Below are 20657 nucleotides of genomic sequence, written 5' to 3' on the forward strand. Positions count from 1 at the left end.
CGTAACATTACCATACAATTTTTTTATTACTATCCCCTCCCAGCTCTGGTCGTAACATTATCATACAATTCTTTTCATTACCATCCCCCCTCCCAGCTCTGGTCGTAACATTATCATACAATTCTTTTCATTACCATCCCCCCTCCCAGCTCTGGTCGTAACATTACCATACAATTCTTTTCATTACCATCCCCTCCTCAGCTCTGGTCGTAACATTACCATACAATTCTTTTCATTACCATCCCCCCTCCCAGCTCTGGTCGTAACATTATCATACAATTCTTTTCATTACCATACCCCCCTCCCATCCTTCAAGGGCAGAGCAGAAACAGTCTATTGTGTAGCTTTGTGTTTAAAAACAAGCAGCAGCATGATATATATATATATATATATATATATATATTATTAGTGAAATGTAACTAAAGAATTTGGGTTTAGTTTGACATAAATATAGAATTTAGTTTGAATCACAATTATGAATTCGATCTTGCGTGAAGTTTTAAGTCATGTTAAAGATTAGGTATAGTGAAAAATTATAACTGTTATGAAAAATAAAAATTATAACTTTGAATGACTGTGCATCAACCTTGAAATGTCGTTAGCTAAAAAACGATGGAAAATATTTTTGTACATTGTAATAAAAATACTGCAATAATATACACCAGGTTTCGATACTCGTGGTGGGTAAAGCACAGGTAGCCATTGTGTAGCGCTGTGCTTAATAACAAACAAACTGCTACAGGTCTCATTCTCACCCATCACACGACAAATGTGTAAAATTATATTCTCGTCAAAGACTTCATTTATTTATTCAAATATAAATATGAAGTCTGATTTGACATTTTATCAACGCCATTAAGCCTAAAGGCAGTTATTATTACGAACTGTTATAGTACGTGTGATCTGTTACAATTATTAATTAAAACGTAATTTTAATATGGACAAGCTAAGCTAATTTTGTTCGGAATGTGATTTAGAGGCACAATTATAGAAGTGGCGCCCTCTAAGTGCATTAAACTATTGTTCCAGTGTAAACAAACTGAAGATCCCATACTATATATAGCTGTTTATAATTTTAAACTTCATGAGATAACTCGTTTGCAGTATAAAATTATACCTTAATGTTTTATTTGTATAAAGGAGGGGCAAGAAACTGCTCACCTCTCTCTCAGTCTCCTGCTTTTGAAAAAAAAAAAAATATTTACAGTAGGTTTCACGAAATGGGTTGTTTGGTGTTAGATATACCCTAGTATTTTGTTGTATTTTAGAGTATTAAATTATTTTTACAAGCTTTCTAACTAGTGTTTATGAATGGTTATATTATCACTTCACTTGTGCACCGCCATGAATTCTCTATAAAACCACCTTCACCAGAAACGTTTCTACAGTTCTTATAACTGTCCTTTCGTACGCAAAGAAACTGGAGTAAAATGAAAAATTCCTCAATGATAAAACACGTACAATCGTTTAAAAACAAAGATTACCTTCTTTAACAAGTCATAATCTGGTTACCGTTATTAAGTATTCGCTTTATGAAATGTTTGTGTTATCCCTGTTCTCTTAAAGTACATTACTCTGGAGAGAAGAAAAGCCTCTATTGTTTAGTTTCGTTGAAGAATCGAACAATTTCTAAATTAATGCGATTGGAAAGCAAACTACATACACAGATCAAAGCTAAAAATTAGCTCAGTATGTAATGTAGTTAATTGAACATGCCATCTAACTAGGACTATGAAGTAAAAACTTATAATATTCAGCTGTCAGATGTCCTCGCAGTTAACTATGTATAACTACAACAATAACTTCTCACGAGGTTAGATCACTTTAGAATGTTTAGGTTAGTCCTAGATCTTGTACAAAGTTAGCAGTGCAAAATGAAATTATAAGAATATAATTAATTAAAAATAATTAATAAACACGCATAAATATTTATCGCTTTGTTTGAATTTCACGCAGAGCTGCTTGTGTTATTCAATACAGTAACGGAATTAGCTTTAAAGATTGTTCTGAATTAAACACAAAGCTACATAATGGGTTATCTGCGCTCTGCCTACCGCGAGTATCGAAACCCGGTTTCTGGTGGTGTAAATCTGCAGAGATACCACTGTACCACTGGGGAGGACAGCTTTAAAGAAACGATAGAATACAATTCTACTTACAAATAGTGAGACACGTGAAAATTAATTTTTTGTTTTGTATTTTCATGGTGTGATGGTTAACGTAATCGACTCACAAATTGCGGGTCGGAAGTTCGAATTCCACTTAGGTTTAGTAAAAGTGTAGCCCAAGAGTTGACGGTGGTTAGTGTTAACTTCCTGCCCTCCTTCTATCCCATCACTACATAATTAGGGACGGCAAGCAGAGGAAGCCCTCGAGTCACCAATTTATTGTTCATACGGAATACAAATTTTCTCATTGCTGTACGTTGAATGTAAACATGTTATTTCTCCACAATATTCTTCAATTGCTTGTTTTTCGAAAGAAAAGTGTAGTTTCAAGACAGAAGCTGCGTTTGATTATTATTGAATTAACTTTTTTCTTTTCTTTCAAGCGATTCGCGATGGTTCAGCGGTAAGACCAAAGACTTATAACGCTAAAACTCTAATTTCAATACTGACGATGGGCAGAGCACAGATTGCGCCTATTATAGTTTTGAGTTTGGCAACAAACAAATTTCAGCAAAAGACCAGTGCGTATTCTCCCATTTAAGACAATTAACGTTTAGCAGACTTACCTGTTAACGACAAAATTCAGTAACGTTATATATCTATAGTAACTTTTTTGTTAGGCTTAACTCACATTGTTAGGCTTAAGATTAAAAGTAGCATTTTCAGTACGGTGCTTCCTTGTTTGTTTACAGTTAATCAGAAATCTACATAATGGGCTGTCTGTGCTTTGCCTATTACGGTTATCGAAACCATGTTTATGGCGTTATAAGTCCGGAGTCATATCGTTGTACCAGTAGGGGGCGCAGCGTCTCTTCATTTCTGTCAAAATTCATACGGATTTCCTATCACTAGCAAAGAAATTGCTCTTTCTTCATCTGCTTTGTGCAATTAATACCGTATTTTATGCTTTGTAAGGCGTACTTTTTTATTTTAAAATACCTTAAAACCCCATGCGTCTTCCAAGTCAAAAGCAAGAGGTTAGGTTAGTGTCTACTCAAAACGACCTCTTGTACAAGTATTTTCAACAGCATAAAACATTCAATTTAACTAATACTGTCGATATACTGTGAAGAATATGATGTATTTGACTATATTTACTCAATAGGTTAAACAAGGTCAAGGCTACATCAAGGTGTTGGTTGCTGAGTCAAAATATTTTTTTCTTAGAATTATCTTTCCAAAATCAGGATGTGTCTTTCACGATGTAGCGTCTTACAAGGCATAACATACGATAAGTACTATAAATATAAATATATATATATACGAGTATATATCGTGTTAATGCGTGTTATAGAGTTGGTATAGCCAAGTATTTACTGTGCCCTGACTGTGGTTCCGAAGATTCGAAGGGTGAGGCCTGTTACCGGAAAAACACGCTCCGCACGTTGGGCCGTAAGGGCGTTATGAAAGGAATGTTTGTTTTAGTCCACTTTTTCATATTTAGTAAAAATTCGTGTTTCTGATGCCACAACTACTTACAAAGTTGTTGTTTATTTTGCAAAGGTTGTTGCTGTTACCACTGTAAGTATAAACCGTAAAGTTCAAATGCACAAAACATTGCAAACAGTATTTAATTACAACAATGGGAAAAAAATATATATTTTTCCTTACCTTTCCCAAGGCAGTTTGAGAAACATTGTTTCAGCACATCGGTTGAAAATTATGTACAGCTAGCCGTAAATAAAAGTTTAGGCTCTTATTCAAAAATTTATTTTCGTAAGAAATTCCGAAATGATTTTAATGTTTACTAGCAAGCTTTTTTATATATCTTTCGTTTCGGAACAAGTTAAGAAACAGAAATAATTATATATATGAGTGAAGAGCTTATTATATAAATAGGGCTTAGGCTTCGCTTCAGTTGGCAAAATTATACGTTGGCGATGAAGGAAAATTCTCTCCGTACCCAATTTGTTACGAAAGGACAAAGAAAAACTTTCAAATTATTACTTTAAAATAAGTTACACTAACTTTTTTTTAAACATAATAACTCACCTTAAGCTAACCCTTAACGTTTATAAAAAAAAAAAAAACAAACGATTATAACCATAAGTTTTGGTATTGATTTTGTGTTATTGTAAAAATAATTAAATGTTTTTTTTTGTTTTTTATTGTATTTTATTTTTTCGATGTTTGTCGTAAATGTGTTCATCCGTGTACGCATGGATTGAAATGTAAAGCTGGTGCTCTTATTGACAACGAACGCAGCAGGAGTGAGTCGATTTGTAAACTTATGAGTGTGTGTCATGTAAGCGCGTTGCTATAACACGTGCAATAGAACTGACTGCTTTGATCAAGAAATACAGGTTGAAGTAAAAGGTAAAATACAAAGCGTTCTTGAAAAATATAACCTTGAAATTATATAACACAGAGGTTTAAATCATTTCAAGTGTATAATAAGAAAAAATATAATATGGACTTACATTCTCGTTTTTCTGCTAATATTTTATCATATTCAAAAAGTTATATTTCTAAAATTGATAAAGAAAGAACCCCAAAAGTACCTGTCTTCCCCCAACTTTCTTTCTGTCCCTTCCTTTAGTTACGACACAGAAGATACGAAAAAAAAAAACTATGAATATTTGTTTGTTTTTTAATTTTGCGCAAAGCTACTCAAGGGCTAACTGCGCTAAACGTCCCTAATTTAGCAGTATAAGACTAGATGGAAGGCAGCTAGTCATTACCGCCAACTCTTGAGCTACTCTTTCACAAACGAATAATGGGGTTGACCGCACGATATAAGGCCCCCACGGCTGAAAGGACGAACATGTTTGGTGCGACGGAAACTCGAACCCGTGACCCTCAGAGCACGAGTCGAGTGCCTTAACCCACCTGGCCATGCCGAGCAACTATAAATATATCAAATTTTAAGCAGAAGTAGAAAATAATGCAAAATATGTATATAAATGATGCATAATTATCAAATAGTGAAAATGAGCCTTATTAATAAATATATGAAAATGGAAATTTGATCGCTCAAATGATTGTGGCTTTTATTTACGGCTAAAAGAAAGACTACGAATTAATGACCAGTAAACTTAACTCATCTGGGACGAAGATCAAAATCTATTACAACAAGGTGAAACAACGTGGGAAAAAGCAATAACACTTTAAATATTCTGGTCACTGAAAGGATGGTGGTTTTTAAAAACGCCACCAGGGTTTTAACAACAAGTTCATCGTTCGTTCTGATTTATTATGAAATTTGAAACCAACGTGTTTAACAAGTTATTTGAAGTAACTTGAATTGGAAATGAGAAACTATTAAATACTTCATTTTTTAGTGTTTTAGGCTTAGAAGAAAAATGTGTATTTTAGTGGGTCAAAAGTTTTTGTACTCTTAGCAACCCCATTATTTAATTTTTACGTGACGTAATCGTGTTTCTTTGAAACATCTAAACAAAATACAATTGATTTGCTAAGAAATAAGATTCTCAAAAAATTAGTCAAACGACTGAATTAATAGAACTTTGAAATACATAGTTTACAAAAAATTTAGCATTAAAATTTCAACAACCATATTATTAGCATTCGTTGACCATCGGTTTGGTTTGAATTTCGCGCAAAGATATAGGAGGGCTATCTGCGCTAGCCGTTCATAATTTAGCAGTGTAAGACTAGAAGGAAGGCAGCTAGTCATTACCATTCATCGCCAACTCTTGGGCTACTCTTTTACAAACGAATAGTGAGATTGACCATCACATTATAACGCTCCCACGGTTGGAAGGGTGAGCATGTTTGGTGCGAGCGGGATTCGAACCCGCGACCATCAGATTACTGGTCGAGTGCCTTAACCACCTGACCATGTCGGGCCTCACTGAATGCGTACGATACATAGAGTTTTTATGGTTAAGATTAACCTTTCTTTTTTATTATTATTATTAATCTCAAAAAGCGACAACCCATCTATATCAACCTTCTGTTTGGTATTATTAGTGTAACCTTAAATACAGAAGTGGATCTTTTACAAAACTGCCTATACCGACACTTTGAAAGATTTCTACATTGGTTTTAGTACGACACGGGAGTGTATTTAAATCCTTTAGTACGACACGGGAGTGTATTTAGGTCCTTTAGTACGACACAGGAGTGTATTTAGATCCTTTAGTACGACACGGGAGTGTATTTAGGTCCTTTAGTACGACACGGGAGTGTATTTAGATCCTTTAGTACGACACGGGAGTGTATTTAGGTCCTTAAGTTGCCAATAAGCTTGTTTCATAATTTTTCGCGCGGAGCTACGCAGAGAATGTTCTTCACTATAACCATCTTTTAAACTGATGAAAGAAAGAGAAGACAATTAGTCAATCTTGTCCATCGCTAACAGTGAGGATACTTTTATCCTTATATCGCACTTACAGCCCCAAAGTGTGGATGGATAAATACATTGGTCGCATAAATATTCGTAACCATATGCACGTGTGTTTGGCTGTCTGATTTTAATAACAATGTGGTAATAAGATTACCAAAGCGTTCTGTTTGTTGTAAAGCACAAGGAATTATGTATATATATATATATATATTCTCTTCTCACTGCGGGCGAAGCAACGGTGTAGGGGGATATGTTTAAAATAATTCTAAATAATACAATCTGATTTTTATTAGCTCATTGCAAACTTGTTAGTAGCAAGGAAAATACGATAACCTTATTATTCGTCAAGTCAAATTGTTACACTTATTTTAAATTATTTTAAAGAGAAGCCAAACTGGAATCTTCGATATGTCAGCCCCGAGAGATCGAAACTCGGAGTTTATAATATTGAATTTGTGAACTCATCACTGTCCCACCGGTAGCCCATCCCTAGTGGTACAGCTGTGTGTTTGCAAAGTTACAACGCTATAAACCAGGTTTCGATACCCGTGGTGGACAAAGCACAGATAGCTCATTGTGTAGCTTTGTGGTTAACTTCAAACAAACAAAAAAAAAAAACCGCTATGAGAACGTTAACCTAAAACAAATAAATCCACAACACAGATGTGGTATGAGTAATAATATCTTTTTAATATTTTCTAAATTACTTACAATTAAAAGCACTCTATACTTTCATTTGATATTTTCATAGGGATGTTTTTGTTACTGGTTTTTTAGTGTGTGTTTTTTAAAGAATTTTAGAAACGCGCAGTTCGGTTTCACGCCATTTTTGTGTTTCTTCATTTCTATGTCAATTGTATCCCGCATTTTTCAGAAGATTATTTACCACGTCATATGGTAGGTAAACTATGCGATAAGTAAACACTGGTTCTCTTTCTATGCTTTCTGAGTTTTGCTGCTGAATATTCAGGTAAGTGTCTGCTTTTTCTGGTGGCGTTGAAGGCGAATCTCTCGGATTTACCAACTGTGACAACGGCTGTAGGTTTGAATTATTTACCCGAGTTATTAATGTATCACGTGACTCCGGTGCCATAATTTCAATAATTTGGGAAGCAAAATCACGTCTAAAGTAATTTTCATCTTCTTGTGACTGAATCTTAGAATCTGGTTTAGTAGAACCATGAGATCCTCTTTGGTCCAATCTTGATGGAAGAGGAAAGAAATTGGTTTTGTCAGTTGAATGCTCAGGTATTTCTGAAAAGGAGGCTTTTCCAACTTTGTGGAAAGTTCTTGAGAATCCGTTTTGATTGAAATTTATCGAACCCCTGACGGCGGAAGTGGGAAGTTGCGTCGCAGCTCTCCGATAGGGAGATAATGCTGGAAGTTTTCCTGAAGAAAGATTTTCGTCTCTAAACCTAGGTGGAAGTTTATTGCCTTTTCTATCCAAAACTACTTTTATTTGCCGCTTCTGGTTACTGTAATCTGATTTATTTTCAGACTGCGTCGAAGACGATCGACCATATCCTGAAAGCACAGGGTCAAACGTTTTCGATCCTGAGTTATTGCTAGGAATTGGCAAAAGAAATACTGTTGAAGGTTCCCGTATAAAAGCTAAATTGTTGAATGATCTGTGTACAGACGTAGGTCTACCGAATGATCTGTGTACAGACGTAGGTCTACCATCATTATACAAAATTGTTGTTGGTTGTGGATTGAACTTAATTTCCTGATTTGGAACATTATCTTGAGCACCATCTGATAACTCTATTGACTCCTTTTTGTCATAAGTTCTGGTTGACCCTCTATCTGCATTACCGGTAGAGGGCGCTACGTCTTTGGTATTATAGTTTTCGAAAGAGGTAAAAGAATACAAAGGAGAGGCAGTTTCTTTCGAAACAAACTTACTGGGATGATCAGAAGTCGTGGTGTCAGTGTTGATTGGAATCTGATTATCAGGTTTATAGGCAGAGCTTCCAATTATAGGGTACGTTCTGATATCTCTGTTAACACTAATATGCTGCTTAGTGAATATCGGTGGACTGTATTGTTGTCCGTGTGCAGGGATTTCCAGAAATATGAAGACAATCATCAAGTCCTGAATGAACAAAAAGTTATGAATTAGTTATAAGTAATTTTTAATTAATTATAAGTACCTTCAAAGAAAAAATTTGTTTTATCACAAATACACACACATATGTATGTACGTTGTTTGTTTTGTTTTGGCGTAAAGCCGAATAACGGATTGTCCTTGTTGTGTCCACCGCAGGGAGACTTAATTTTGAATTTTAGTGTTGCTGTCCTCTAAGTTTTATTAATTTCGCACAAAGCTACTCGAGGGCTGTCTGTGCTAGACGTCCCTAATTTAGCAGTGTAAGACTAGAGGGAAGACAGCTAGTCATCACCACCCACCGCCAACTCTTGGGCTACTCTTTAACCAACGAATAGTGGGATTGACCGTCACATTATAACGCCCCCACGGCTGGGAGGGCGAGCATGTTTGGCGCAAAGGGGATGCGAACCCACGACCCTCAGATTACGAGTCGCACGCCTTAACACGCTTGGCCATGTATTATAACAACTACAATGAAACCAGATTTATACAATCTTTGATAAAATACGCTCATGGCTAAATTTATAAAAGTAAATTTTATTATTCTCATTCCTCTAAACTTTAAAAAGGTTTTACACCCATTTAGTTCCATCTTGTGCTTTAAATCGTTTCCATTTTGTCGATTAATTTTTATAAATTCTAAACGTAGGCTTAACTGCAAGAAGCAATAAAAAAAATGCGGACTGGTTAGCGTATAAACTAAAACTCCTAAATGACATTTAGGCTTCACAATATGCAGCTTAGTAAATATGGCTTTAAAACATGTGTATTTTAGAGCAAAGCCACAATGGGTTATCTGTTGAGTCCACCGGTGTACTCCAGGAGGACGACTGAGAAACAGAGCTACATAGCGATATGTTAAATACATCTCGCCAATGTTCTAATTCATGGTAAGCACAGATGTAGTGATATTTTCAACCTAAACGGAACCTTCTGTAACACAAGGGCTAAACGGATAATTCTTGACCACTGGACAGAAAAAAAAAAAACATTTAAGTTACAGTACCTACCATCACAATGGTTTTTGTCTGACTGAATAACGAGATTTGCTGTTACTCTTATAACGCGCTCTTAAATGAAAGTGCAGAGTGAATTGAGCGGAGTCGTAGAACGAACTTTGGACCTTCCAATCCGTAGGCTGTATCACTAACTACTAAACCACGCCCAGCGTGCAAGTTTATGAAATGGATTGTATGAACATTGAATAATGTAATTTCATACCATTCAACTTTCTGTTTTTCAAACATATTTTTTATCACAACTCCTTGTTTTATCATCTGTTTTTATCTTCTTGTCTACTTTTATAGATATGAATAAATTAAGTGAATTTTCATCGGTTTTTGGAGCGAAGTAACTGGCATGGTTTGAATTTCGCGCAAAGCAACACGAGAGCTATCTGCGCTAGCCGTCCCTAATTTAGCAGTGTAAGACTAGAGGGAAGCATCTAGTCATCACCACCCATCGCCAACTCTTGGGCCACTATTTTACCAACGAATAGTGGGATTGATCGTCACATTATAACGCCCCCAAGGCTGAAAGGGCGAGCATGTTTGGTGCGACCGGGATTCGAACCCGCGACCCTCAGATTACGAGTCGAGTGTCTTAACCCAGCTGGCCATGCCGGGCCACGAAGTAACTGATTTGATGCACAGATAATATCCATAATTTTATATTACATTACAGTTAAACCTTTTTCTTTGTGTACACAAGGCCGTACAAGTGTGCTAGCTGTGCTGTGCTCGTAGCGGGAATTGAAACCAGATATTTTGCGTTATACACTCTCAAAATTACCGCTGAGCCCTCGTGGGTCTGATTAGGGAGCATCGTTTACACCTAGCTTCACTAACTATGATTTAACGAAGGACGGAAACTTTAGCCCCTGCTATTTCTAAATCTGATACCCGTAGACCTTTCCCAGTGGCACGGCGGCATGTCTGCGAACTCGCACTGCTAGAAACCGGATTTCGATACCCGTGGTTAGCAGAGTACAGACAGCCCATTGTGTTGTTTTGTGCTTAATTACAAACAAAAGGCCTGGCATAGCCAGGTGATTAAGGAACTCGACTCGTAATCCGAGGGTCGCGAGTTCAAATTCCCGGTCGCACCAAACATACTCGCCCTTTCAGCCGTGGGAACGTTATAATGTGAGGATCAATCTCACTATTCGTTGGTAATATAGTAGCCCAACAGTTGGTGGTGGGTTGTAATGACTAGTTGCCTTCTCTCTAGTCTTAAACTGCTAAATTAGGGACGGCTAGTGCAGATAGCCCTCGTGTAGCTTTGGGCGAAATTCAAAGCAAACCAATACAAACAAAAAAAGGGGAAAAAAATACACACTGTTTTACATTTTTTATTTTTCCCCCACTCACATCTATCTGTCTCTGTCTACCAATGTACGTGTATATATATTTTCTTTCTCTGTGAACATCCTTACTAAAGACGAAAAAACATATCATGACTACCAATGTGCGTGTATATATATTTTCTTTCTCTGTGAACATCCTTACTAAAGACGAAAAAACATACCATGAGAAAATACAATCGGTTCTTCATTGTTTCTTCTTTCTGGCCTCTAACTCCTCATGTACTAACTCCTTCTCACGTATATTTCTGAACACAAAACTGCACCGATTCGTAAGATGAAAGTACAAATGAATAATGGGTAAAATAAACACTTTGTGTATTTATATACATATATATATACGCTCCAGAGGGCGATCTTTGATTCTTACCTAGAATTTGCCCTATAAACCTTTGACAGTACAACATCGTCAGTATTTCTAGAAGAAAAGGATTCTGATACTACTGTCCTCTGACCTTGTCGACCTAAATACAGAATTATTACGAATTATCCTCAGTAAATACGGTGACAAGCCAGGTGCTATCTTAGAGCACACAAAAAGAATAGCATCGTGTTCAGGTTTTGTGCCTCGCGTTTTAAGGTGCAAAATTTTTCTTTGACACATAAGAAAAACATCCGGGTCAGCGGTAAATATATGATGTTTGCAAAGCTCAAATCCAGAGTTCGATTCCCCGAGGTGAACTTATCGCAGGTAATCACTTGTTTATGTCTTTTCGCTAAAAATACTTGAGCAATACATAAAACGTTATTTTATAGGCCAACGAACTTAATACAGAACACGAGAGGAACAAAGAAAAGTTTATATCGCCCAATACATACACAACACGTTTTTTAAATTAGACTTCGAATTAATATGAATTAACGACTATTGTATCGAACGTGATTTCATATCAGGAACCTTTAGGAACTATTGTTATAAAAAAAAAAAAAACTACCGTGAGGTATTCCCTGTTACTGAACTACAGTTATATTCCTTGTTTCCATCTCATGAATACAGGACTGAGCACAGCCTAGTGGTCAGTGTAGCGAATGTAAGAATCCGTGGTTCGTGCCCCGTTATAACGAAAAAAAATCCCACTTAGCACTATGGGATAGTTGGTTTATTGTAAGAATTACGGTCAAATCCCACCATTTGTTCTGATGAGAACAGCCTAATAGTTAGTTATTTAGTAGTTGGAATTGTTGACGAGCTGTTTTCCTTTTTGTCTTACGGTCCCGGCATGGCCAAGCGCGTTAAGGCGTTCGACTCGTAATCCGAGGGGCACTGGTTCGAATCCCGGTCGCTCCAAACATGCTCGAACTTTCAGTCGTGGGGGCGTTATAATGTTACGGTCAATCCCACTATTCGTTGGTAAAAGAGTAGCTCAAGAGTTGGCGGTGGGTGGTGATGACTAGCGGCCTTCCCTCAAGTCTTACACTGCTAAATTAGGGACGGCTAGCACAGATAGCCCTCGAGTAGCTTTGCGCGAAACTCAAAACAAACAAACCTTTTTGTCTCACAGTTCAAAAGTGGGGAGGGCAAGCACACGTTTAGAATAAGAACATTATATATAGATGGCGCCACGTTGGGTGTCCGTCTGTTTATATACTACATTACCGATCCCAAGCAGTTCTAATGTAGTGTCTGTATGATGTTATCGTGTAATTTCAAGCAAGTTCCACACTGATTTAACCACAGTAAAATCAAATAGAAGAATTTGATGACGCTCAGAAACTCACGTGTAGAAAACCAGAATCTTCAACCTGAACGTGAAGTTTAGCAAACACGACTCTGATAAGAGTTTCCAACCGTTTCTGATTTTTAACTGTTGATCTAAAGAGGAGGAATTCTAACAAAACTGAAGTAACATAACAAAAGAGGCACATCCTTATAAGGTAGTAGTACCATTAAAATATTCACTGAAGCACCCTATCCGCATTGATAAGAACTATAAATTGATTCAGTGAAAAATATAACTAAATTCTAAAGACGGACAATACGACACGAGTATCTTACCGTTGTATCGATAGATCGTCTAATACGATACGATTTATGTATCTTAATGAACTTTGGCCTGCTTTCAGAAAACATTATAAGTCTTCTGTACAAACAAAATAATAATTGACAAAACATTATTTTTGCTGAAAATTAATGATTCAATAAATTAGTTCTACGTGTTTTCATAATTTATTTTATCAAAAACATTACAAGTAAAATAAATGAATGTTAGCTTTTGTATTTTACTTCCCGTACCAGCTGCCATTTGGTTTACTTAACCTAAAAATTAAAAAAAGAACATTGTAAGGTCTAAAGTACTCAAATAAGACAATGTTAGTATGTGTGTGTTTTCTTATAGCAAAGTCACATTGAGCTATCAGCTGAGCCCACGGAGGGGAATCGAACCCCTAATTTTAGTGTTGTTAATCTGTAGACTTACCGTTGTAATAGGTGGGGGTCAATGTTAGTAATATAGATAATAAATAACAGACTAGATTGTGGAACTTTGTAACAAACTGTTGGTAAAACTTCTGTATATAAATACATATCGTATCGACTGCTAGGATGAGATAAACAACCCTATTAAATTTACATACCGACCTGGTGAGGACTAGTCAATGTCATTAAACAATAACTTACAATAATTAGAATGAATTGGTTTAACAGTTCAATACCATAAATATTTGCATTTTTTTAAATTTAAATAACATCTGTGTCAGCATGAGTTAAAAACAATGATTCAAGTTTCTTCGCTGGTACCATGGGGAAGTTATTTACGACTCTTCGTATTTAACGTCTACGTAAGTGCTGATCGTATCTCCAGAAATAAAGTGCGTTCACCTGACGAGCCATGTAGGCAGACAGTGTCATCGACAAAGAATCAACCTTGAAGATAAACTCGTTTCAAGGGCCTTGAAAAAAACAAAATAAAATAATAAAAAAAAACGGTGCCGCACAGCTTATAACCTCATCGTTAGGAAATGAGTTCAAGAAGAATTCTAACAACAACAAAAAATTCCGCTAATAATTTGCCGGCTGCGGTATTGTTTTTCGTAGTAGTGGCGCTTTGAGATAAGTGGGGCAAAGTTATGAGTGTAGTTGGTGGAAAAATGAAATGAACATTAGAATAAATTTGAAGACTTGCAGTTTACATTGATATCAGCTGCAAGTATCAGTTTCGTTTAAGTAGGGAGCAAAACGTGTCCACTTCCATTACATTTCTTATCGGGGTTTAGGTCTTTAAAGTTAGTTTGTTTGTTTGTTGCGAAGATAAGTACAAAGCTACACAATGGGCTATCTGTGATCTGCCCATCAAAGGTGTCGAAACCCGGTTTCTAGCGTTGTAAGTCCGTAGACATAATGCTGTGCCACTGTGGGGGGGGTCTTTGAATACCGGGGAGGGGTCAGGTTTGTGTGACTGCTTCCCCCCTCCCGGGCCCAGCATGGCTAGGTGGGTTAAGGCGTGCGACTCGTAATTCGAGGGTCGCGGGTTCGAATCCCCGTCGTACCAAACATGCTCGCCCTTTCAGCCGTGGGGGCGTTATAATGTTACGTTCAATCCCACTATTTGTTGGTAAAAGATTAGCCCAAGAGTTGGCGGTGGGTGGTGATGGCTAGTTGCCTTCCCTCTAGTCTTACACTGCTGAATTAGGGACGGTTAGTGCAGATAGCCCTCGCGTAGCTTTGCACGAAATTCAAAAAACAAACAAACAGTCCTCCCTCCTGTGCTGCGATTTAAGATTTCTGATAAATATGAATATTGATACGACACGAGGGTCAGAGTAAACAGCACTTTCAGGACAGTGTCCATGTAGGTTCGACATTTACATTCTTCGGTTACGTATACTATTTCTTATATTCGTTATTACTTAGCGAAAGGTTTAGCATGTAAGAATACATTTCATTAACATCCTTGTTATCCACTCGTCTATCTTATGATGAGATCCTTCTAACATCTAAACTGAGCTGTGTTTCAGAAATAACTGTGCATTTAGTTAGTCACCCTTAATTCAAGCACTACTAGCAAATCCACGTTGCGCCCCAATTATGATTTGGTTTCAATTTCGCGCAAAGCGACACGAGAGCTATCTGGGCTAGCCATCCCTAATTTAGCAGTGCTCTTCCACTTTTAAATTAGCAGCTAGTCCTCACCACTTACCACCAACTCTTGGACTATTCTTTTACCAACAACTAGTGAATTTGACCGGGACATTATAACGACCCCACGTTTGTAATGGACAGCATCTTTACCAAACACCCTAACCACCTGGCCATACCAGACTTGGCCGGCTGAGAATCAAAGATTCATGGTTCGCGTTCCTTAAACTTACTACGCACTGTGGGAATTCGTGAACGCTAAATAACTGACGATCAAGTTGGAATAACTGGTCAGACAAGAATAACAACCCACAAGGTGGAGGTAGATGCTGTTGTGAAGCTCCATACTGGCTGTCAGTTCGAAAAAACGTGATTTCTGGAAAGAGATAACCTTTGTGTGGCTTTGCGCAAAATAAAAAAAAAAACACAAACAAATTATTCATCATGGTCATACACATACTTACTCTTAGCCGGAAGTGATGTCAAGTTCCAGAGTTTATATTTTTAGGAGTTATCTTCCTCATTGGTTACAATATACGGATACGTGAGTACGTGATTCCAAACGTTAATGTCTATGTACTTATTTTTTTTCCCTTCAGTACGTGGTTAGCTGTGTTCTGCCCCCCACAAAATTAAAACACGATTTTTAAAAATAGCGTTATAAACCATCAGACCTACTGCTGAGCCACCAGCGGTCCAGGAACTTGGGGTAAACAATGATTACAAGCCTGAGCCTACAAGGTAAAACGTTCTTGAAAGAACTGTATATTGTTACTTAGACAACGGTGTTTTAATATTTTTTTTCTGAATTGTAAGCCCGGCATGGTCACGTGGGTTAGGGCGCTCGACTAGTAACCTGGGGGTCGAGGGTTCGAATCCCGGTCGCACCAAACATGCTCGCCATTTCAGCCGTGGGGGCGTTATAATAAAACGGTCAATCCCACTATTCGTTGGTAAAAAGAGTAGCCCAAGAGTTGGCGGTGGGTGCTAATGACTAGCTGCATTCCCTCTAGTGTTACACTGCTAAATTAGGGACGGCTAGCGCAGGTAGCCCTCGTGTAGCTTTGCGCGAAATTCAAAACAAACAAACAATTTGAATTGTAAATGTTAGCTTGAAGAAACCAATGAGATGTAGCACGTGCAAGTGTTAAATGTTTCCTTTCAACTTGATATTCTTGTTACTTCATGATAGCTAAAAGTCACGGTCAACGTAAGAAATTTAAATAAACAAACATTTAAAATGTTTATTTTACTGTGTATCTCTGATTGGACCACTTGATAATCGTCTCTCATTTTTGATGCTCCATTAGAATCATACTAGTTATTGTTTTTTAAACAGCATCATAAGCATTCAAGTAACAATAGATCATGCAATTATTATACGTTTAAGTATATAATACTATTGTAAGTTATTGTAATGTTAGCATTTCACGCTCCTTGTTTTCATTAAATATCAGATATAACATTCGTTGCAGAATAAACATTGCACATTCTATGTTTTAAGTGCAACAGTTAAATTATAGGTTCGATTTCTTGTGGTGGACAGTGCTTAGATAACCCACTGTGTGGCCTAGTTCTAATAAAATGCCTCCCCCAGTGGCTCAGCGGTATGTCTGTGGATTTACAACACTAAAATCCGTGTTTCGATACCCGTGGTGGGCAGAGCACAGATAGCCCATTCTGTAGCTTTGTGCTTAATTTAAAAACAACAACTAACAAAATAAACCAAAGGTGGTAAAGGTTTTTTAATATAAAAATGTTTATTACATATACACCAAAAACGTTTTTCTTGATTGAGTAAAAAACACTGTATGGTTTTTATTATTGAGAACTAATCGTAAGCAGTCGTGTGAAAAATATTCCCATGAGAGAAAATATTCATGTATCTATAGTGTATGTGTGTTTTTTTCTTATAGCAAAGCCTCATTGGGCTATCTGCTGAGTCTCTAGTCCCGAAGTTTTATGTGTGAGATGGTGCTGCCATCTATACAAATTACACATAGACTAAACATTTCTGAAATTTGCGTGTAGTTTTACTTGCTTTTATCCACTAAAGAGCTGTGTGGTAACTTCGCAACCTTACGTTACATCGTTAAAATTCGGGTTTCGGTACCCGTGGTGAACAAAGTAAAATACCTTATTGTGTTGCTCTTCCTTTATAATAAACAAATCGTACCAATGTCAAACGGGAACGAAAATATGACCGAGAAGCTGAGAAATCTTGAACAATAAAAGTAAACTTCCCCTGGTGGACATCAAATGTACTATTTCGGCACTGTATTCCTTTTTTTTTTTATTCAACCCTGCATAAAGTGGTGTCGGTTACAATACTGAATACTATGAAAAACTGTCTTGAGATGAACGTTCAGAAAATTTCAGTAGCAAAGAAGACAGTTTAACAAAAACACAGATTGGTCAACATATTTCCCAATACCTTCATCATCTTTTACAAACGAGGGCGTGGGCCCGACAAGGCCACGTGCTCAACTCGTAACCTGAGAATCGCGGGTTCGAATCCTGGTTGCACCAAACGTGCTCGCCCTTTCAGCCGTTGGGGCGTTATAATGTTACGCTCAATCCCACTATTCGTTGATAAAAGAGTAACCCAAGAGTTGGCGGTGGGTGGTGATGACTAGCTGCCTTACCTCTGGTCTTACATTGTTAAATTAGGGACAGCTAGTGCAGATAGCCCTCGAGTAGCTTTGCGCGAAATTCAAAAAACAAACAAACGAGGGTAGACGTACCAGCGACACGAATAAAAAAGAAGTACCTGTACCTCACAATCATAAGAAGTCAAAATACGGTTTAGAAGAAGGAGAGATCATAAAACATTAACGTTGACATATGATCATTTGGATGACAAAAAAAAATGAGACGATTATTGATGGTTTAATTTTTTAATCAGGTTAGTTTCCCAATTTATCTGAACGTAATATTTTTACGCATATAGAGCGTTTAATCGTTGTCCCGTACTGGTACCACGTGGAAATTTTTCAGCCGCGGCATAATGGCTTATAGAATGGTTCTGAGTTATTTTTCTTCTTTTTTTTTTTTTTCAAGTACAAACTTTTATCTCATACCTTCATTATCTCTTGACCAATTACACATCTAATTACAGTCTTGAACTGGGGAGGTTAAACCCTTTCGATTGGTGTATTTAACCACCCGTCTCATAAATTTATATATTTTAATCTGGCCTAAAAGAATTTCAATTTGAGGGCAGCCTTGTAGAGATCGTTATAAGTAATAAAAGTAAATCGGGCGTATGTACGCCCAGCTCTTGATGTTGATGGTCCGCAAAATATACAGCTGATAAAAATGGGGGAAAGAAGATGATATCATGAATTAATTTTCTTCAATCTTGCCTGAAAGAATTTCAAGTGCCGCGGCTATTGATGATTCCCTCTCGTTTTTTTCTATTTTCCTTTGAACTTTGGTTTAGACATTTTCAGTTATTGTTATGTTCAAAATAAATGTTTGTAACTATTCATCTAGTAATGAATTCTGATCTAATAATGCAAATGAAGAATGATAGTATAATGTTTGAAGCAACACATCACGTGAGCTACATCTATTCATTCAAGTTTCTTGAATGATGTTGTGTTTTACTGGAAGATTCATTATACAGTACACATTACCAGTTTATATATTCTGTTTGTGATGACGGCACTGCAAGACGTCACGTGACGATCAGTAAGTTTGTCTTTCTTACTTCTATAAGTTATTAATCGTACAAAGTATGTCACAAGACACACTGAAGAAATGCCAAAAATTTACATCCTTCATCATTAGGCCCGGCATGGCCAAGGAGGTTAAGACGTCCGACTCGTAATGTGAGGGTCGCGGGTTCGAATTCACGTTACACCAAACATGCTCGCCCTTTCAGCCGTGGGGGCGTTTTAATGTCACGATCAATTCCACTATTCGTTGGTAAAAGAGTAGCCCAAGAGTTGGCGGTGGGTGGTGATAACTAGCTACCTTCTATCTAGTCTTACACTACTAAATTAAGGACGGCTAGTGCAGATAGCCCTTGAGTAGCTTTGCGCGAAACTGAAAACAAACAAATGCTTCATCATTTGCAAAAGATGAATGAAATATTTGAAAAAAAATGTGATTATAATTACTCCTGATAGATGGCAGGAGCATCGCAAATTACATGACCACTAAGTTCCCCTTTCACCTATCCACCCTGCCCTTTTTTAAACCAGTTACATAAACCTAATTCTCGTCGGTAAATGCTTCTATACAGTCCAGGATTTGCAAGGCTAAAATCAGGGTTCGATTCCCCTCAGTGGATTTAGCAGATAGCCCAATATGGCTTTACCATAAGTAAAAACACAAATACTTCGAGTAAGAAACGAAGGGACATTTTGCTTTTTTTTTGGAGTGATGAGATAAAATTAATCAAATTATTAAGATTTTATGGCATCGTAAAAATTTGAGTGAACCTGAGTCAATTTGAAGTCAAAGACAAATATGATTTTTTTTTTTACATCAATTATCTAAGAACATTTAGTTGTGGCAAAAATGAAGTTAGCAAATTAAAATATATTTCTACACTAGACGTATTAGAATGTTTTAACGTGTATTCTAATATGTCAGATCTGTCTATCCAAAACGCCAATCGAACGTAATTTGTCTTTAAAGCTGCTCAATAGATTACGCAAAGAAAACTTATTAACATGACAAATAACGTTGAGAGTTAATTAGATCAGATGTATCTCAATCTTTATATCATCCAATGGGTCATTATTGAGTATTAGGAGCTCACACAACTAAATACCTGGTTTCAACATTCGTGGTGGGCACGGAAAAGATAGTTCATTGTGTAATTTGCTTTTATAAAAAAAAAAACAACCAACAAACTGTGATTTTTATGTAAGATTTTTTTAAATCGAGAGGAAGAATGATTTGAATATCTTATTACTCTCTCACCCATATTTTAAAAACATTGAGCTGGTGAAAAGCTTTAGGCTGACGTAATCAATAGTCCTAATAGAAGTGGCAGTTTTGTTGGCTGGATCTGTCACTTGATTTAAGGCTTAGTAATGGCCTTTAACGTTTTATTCGTGGTAGTAAAAGGAAAGGTGTTTTGAAAGTGATATCATAAACATTTTACTTATTTGATCCAGAAGTATTTTGCAAGTTTAATAATGCCACAATGCACGTTTTCTTTGTTGTTGGGTATCTAGACAGTAGTTATCGATTTCAATATAACAGCGTATCACTGTGTTCTTTCAGAAGAATGATGTTTCGATCTACCAAAAAAAAAGGGTTAGAGACTCCCCTTAAAGAAATAAATCCATCTAAAAATCTCCAAATAAAATCTGTCAAAGGACAGAAGGAGTGACTAACAGTTACCGAAACCAAAATCATCGCCAATGACCTCACTAAATGTATTTGAAATACAACAGGATAATACTTATTTTTATTAATTTTTTGTTTGTCATACATTCTGTGCCAACAAATAGATCAACTGTGTTTTTTTTTCATATATTTTATATACTATAATATCAATTATCCTCCTTATATAATGATGTTTAACCGTTTAATTGACTCCAATCGTCCATCGAATATTTTATGTTATATAACTTACTTTATCACATCATTATTTTTACTTAAGTGTTAATCTA

The 20657-nt window shown here is 36.7% G+C and overlaps 1 protein-coding gene across 2 annotated transcripts in view; it reads right to left on the reverse strand.

Annotated features, from left to right (window-relative positions):
* Positions 1 to 7202: 7202 nt before the first annotated feature.
* The window catches only part of LOC143254288 (uncharacterized), a 79867-nt gene continuing 66412 nt past the window's right edge, over positions 7203 to 20657 (reverse strand). For both annotated transcript variants that reach the window (XM_076509220.1, XM_076509219.1), the window contains exon 2: positions 7203 to 8572. In XM_076509220.1, the coding sequence (XP_076365335.1) occupies positions 7328 to 8566 (1239 nt within the window). In that variant the 5' untranslated portion in view covers positions 8567 to 8572 and the 3' untranslated portion in view covers positions 7203 to 7327. The remainder of the gene's footprint in view (positions 8573 to 20657) is intronic.

Source organism: Tachypleus tridentatus, chromosome 6 (assembly GCF_004210375.1).
Source record: "Tachypleus tridentatus isolate NWPU-2018 chromosome 6, ASM421037v1, whole genome shotgun sequence".
Lineage (NCBI taxonomy): Eukaryota > Metazoa > Arthropoda > Merostomata > Xiphosura > Limulidae > Tachypleus > Tachypleus tridentatus.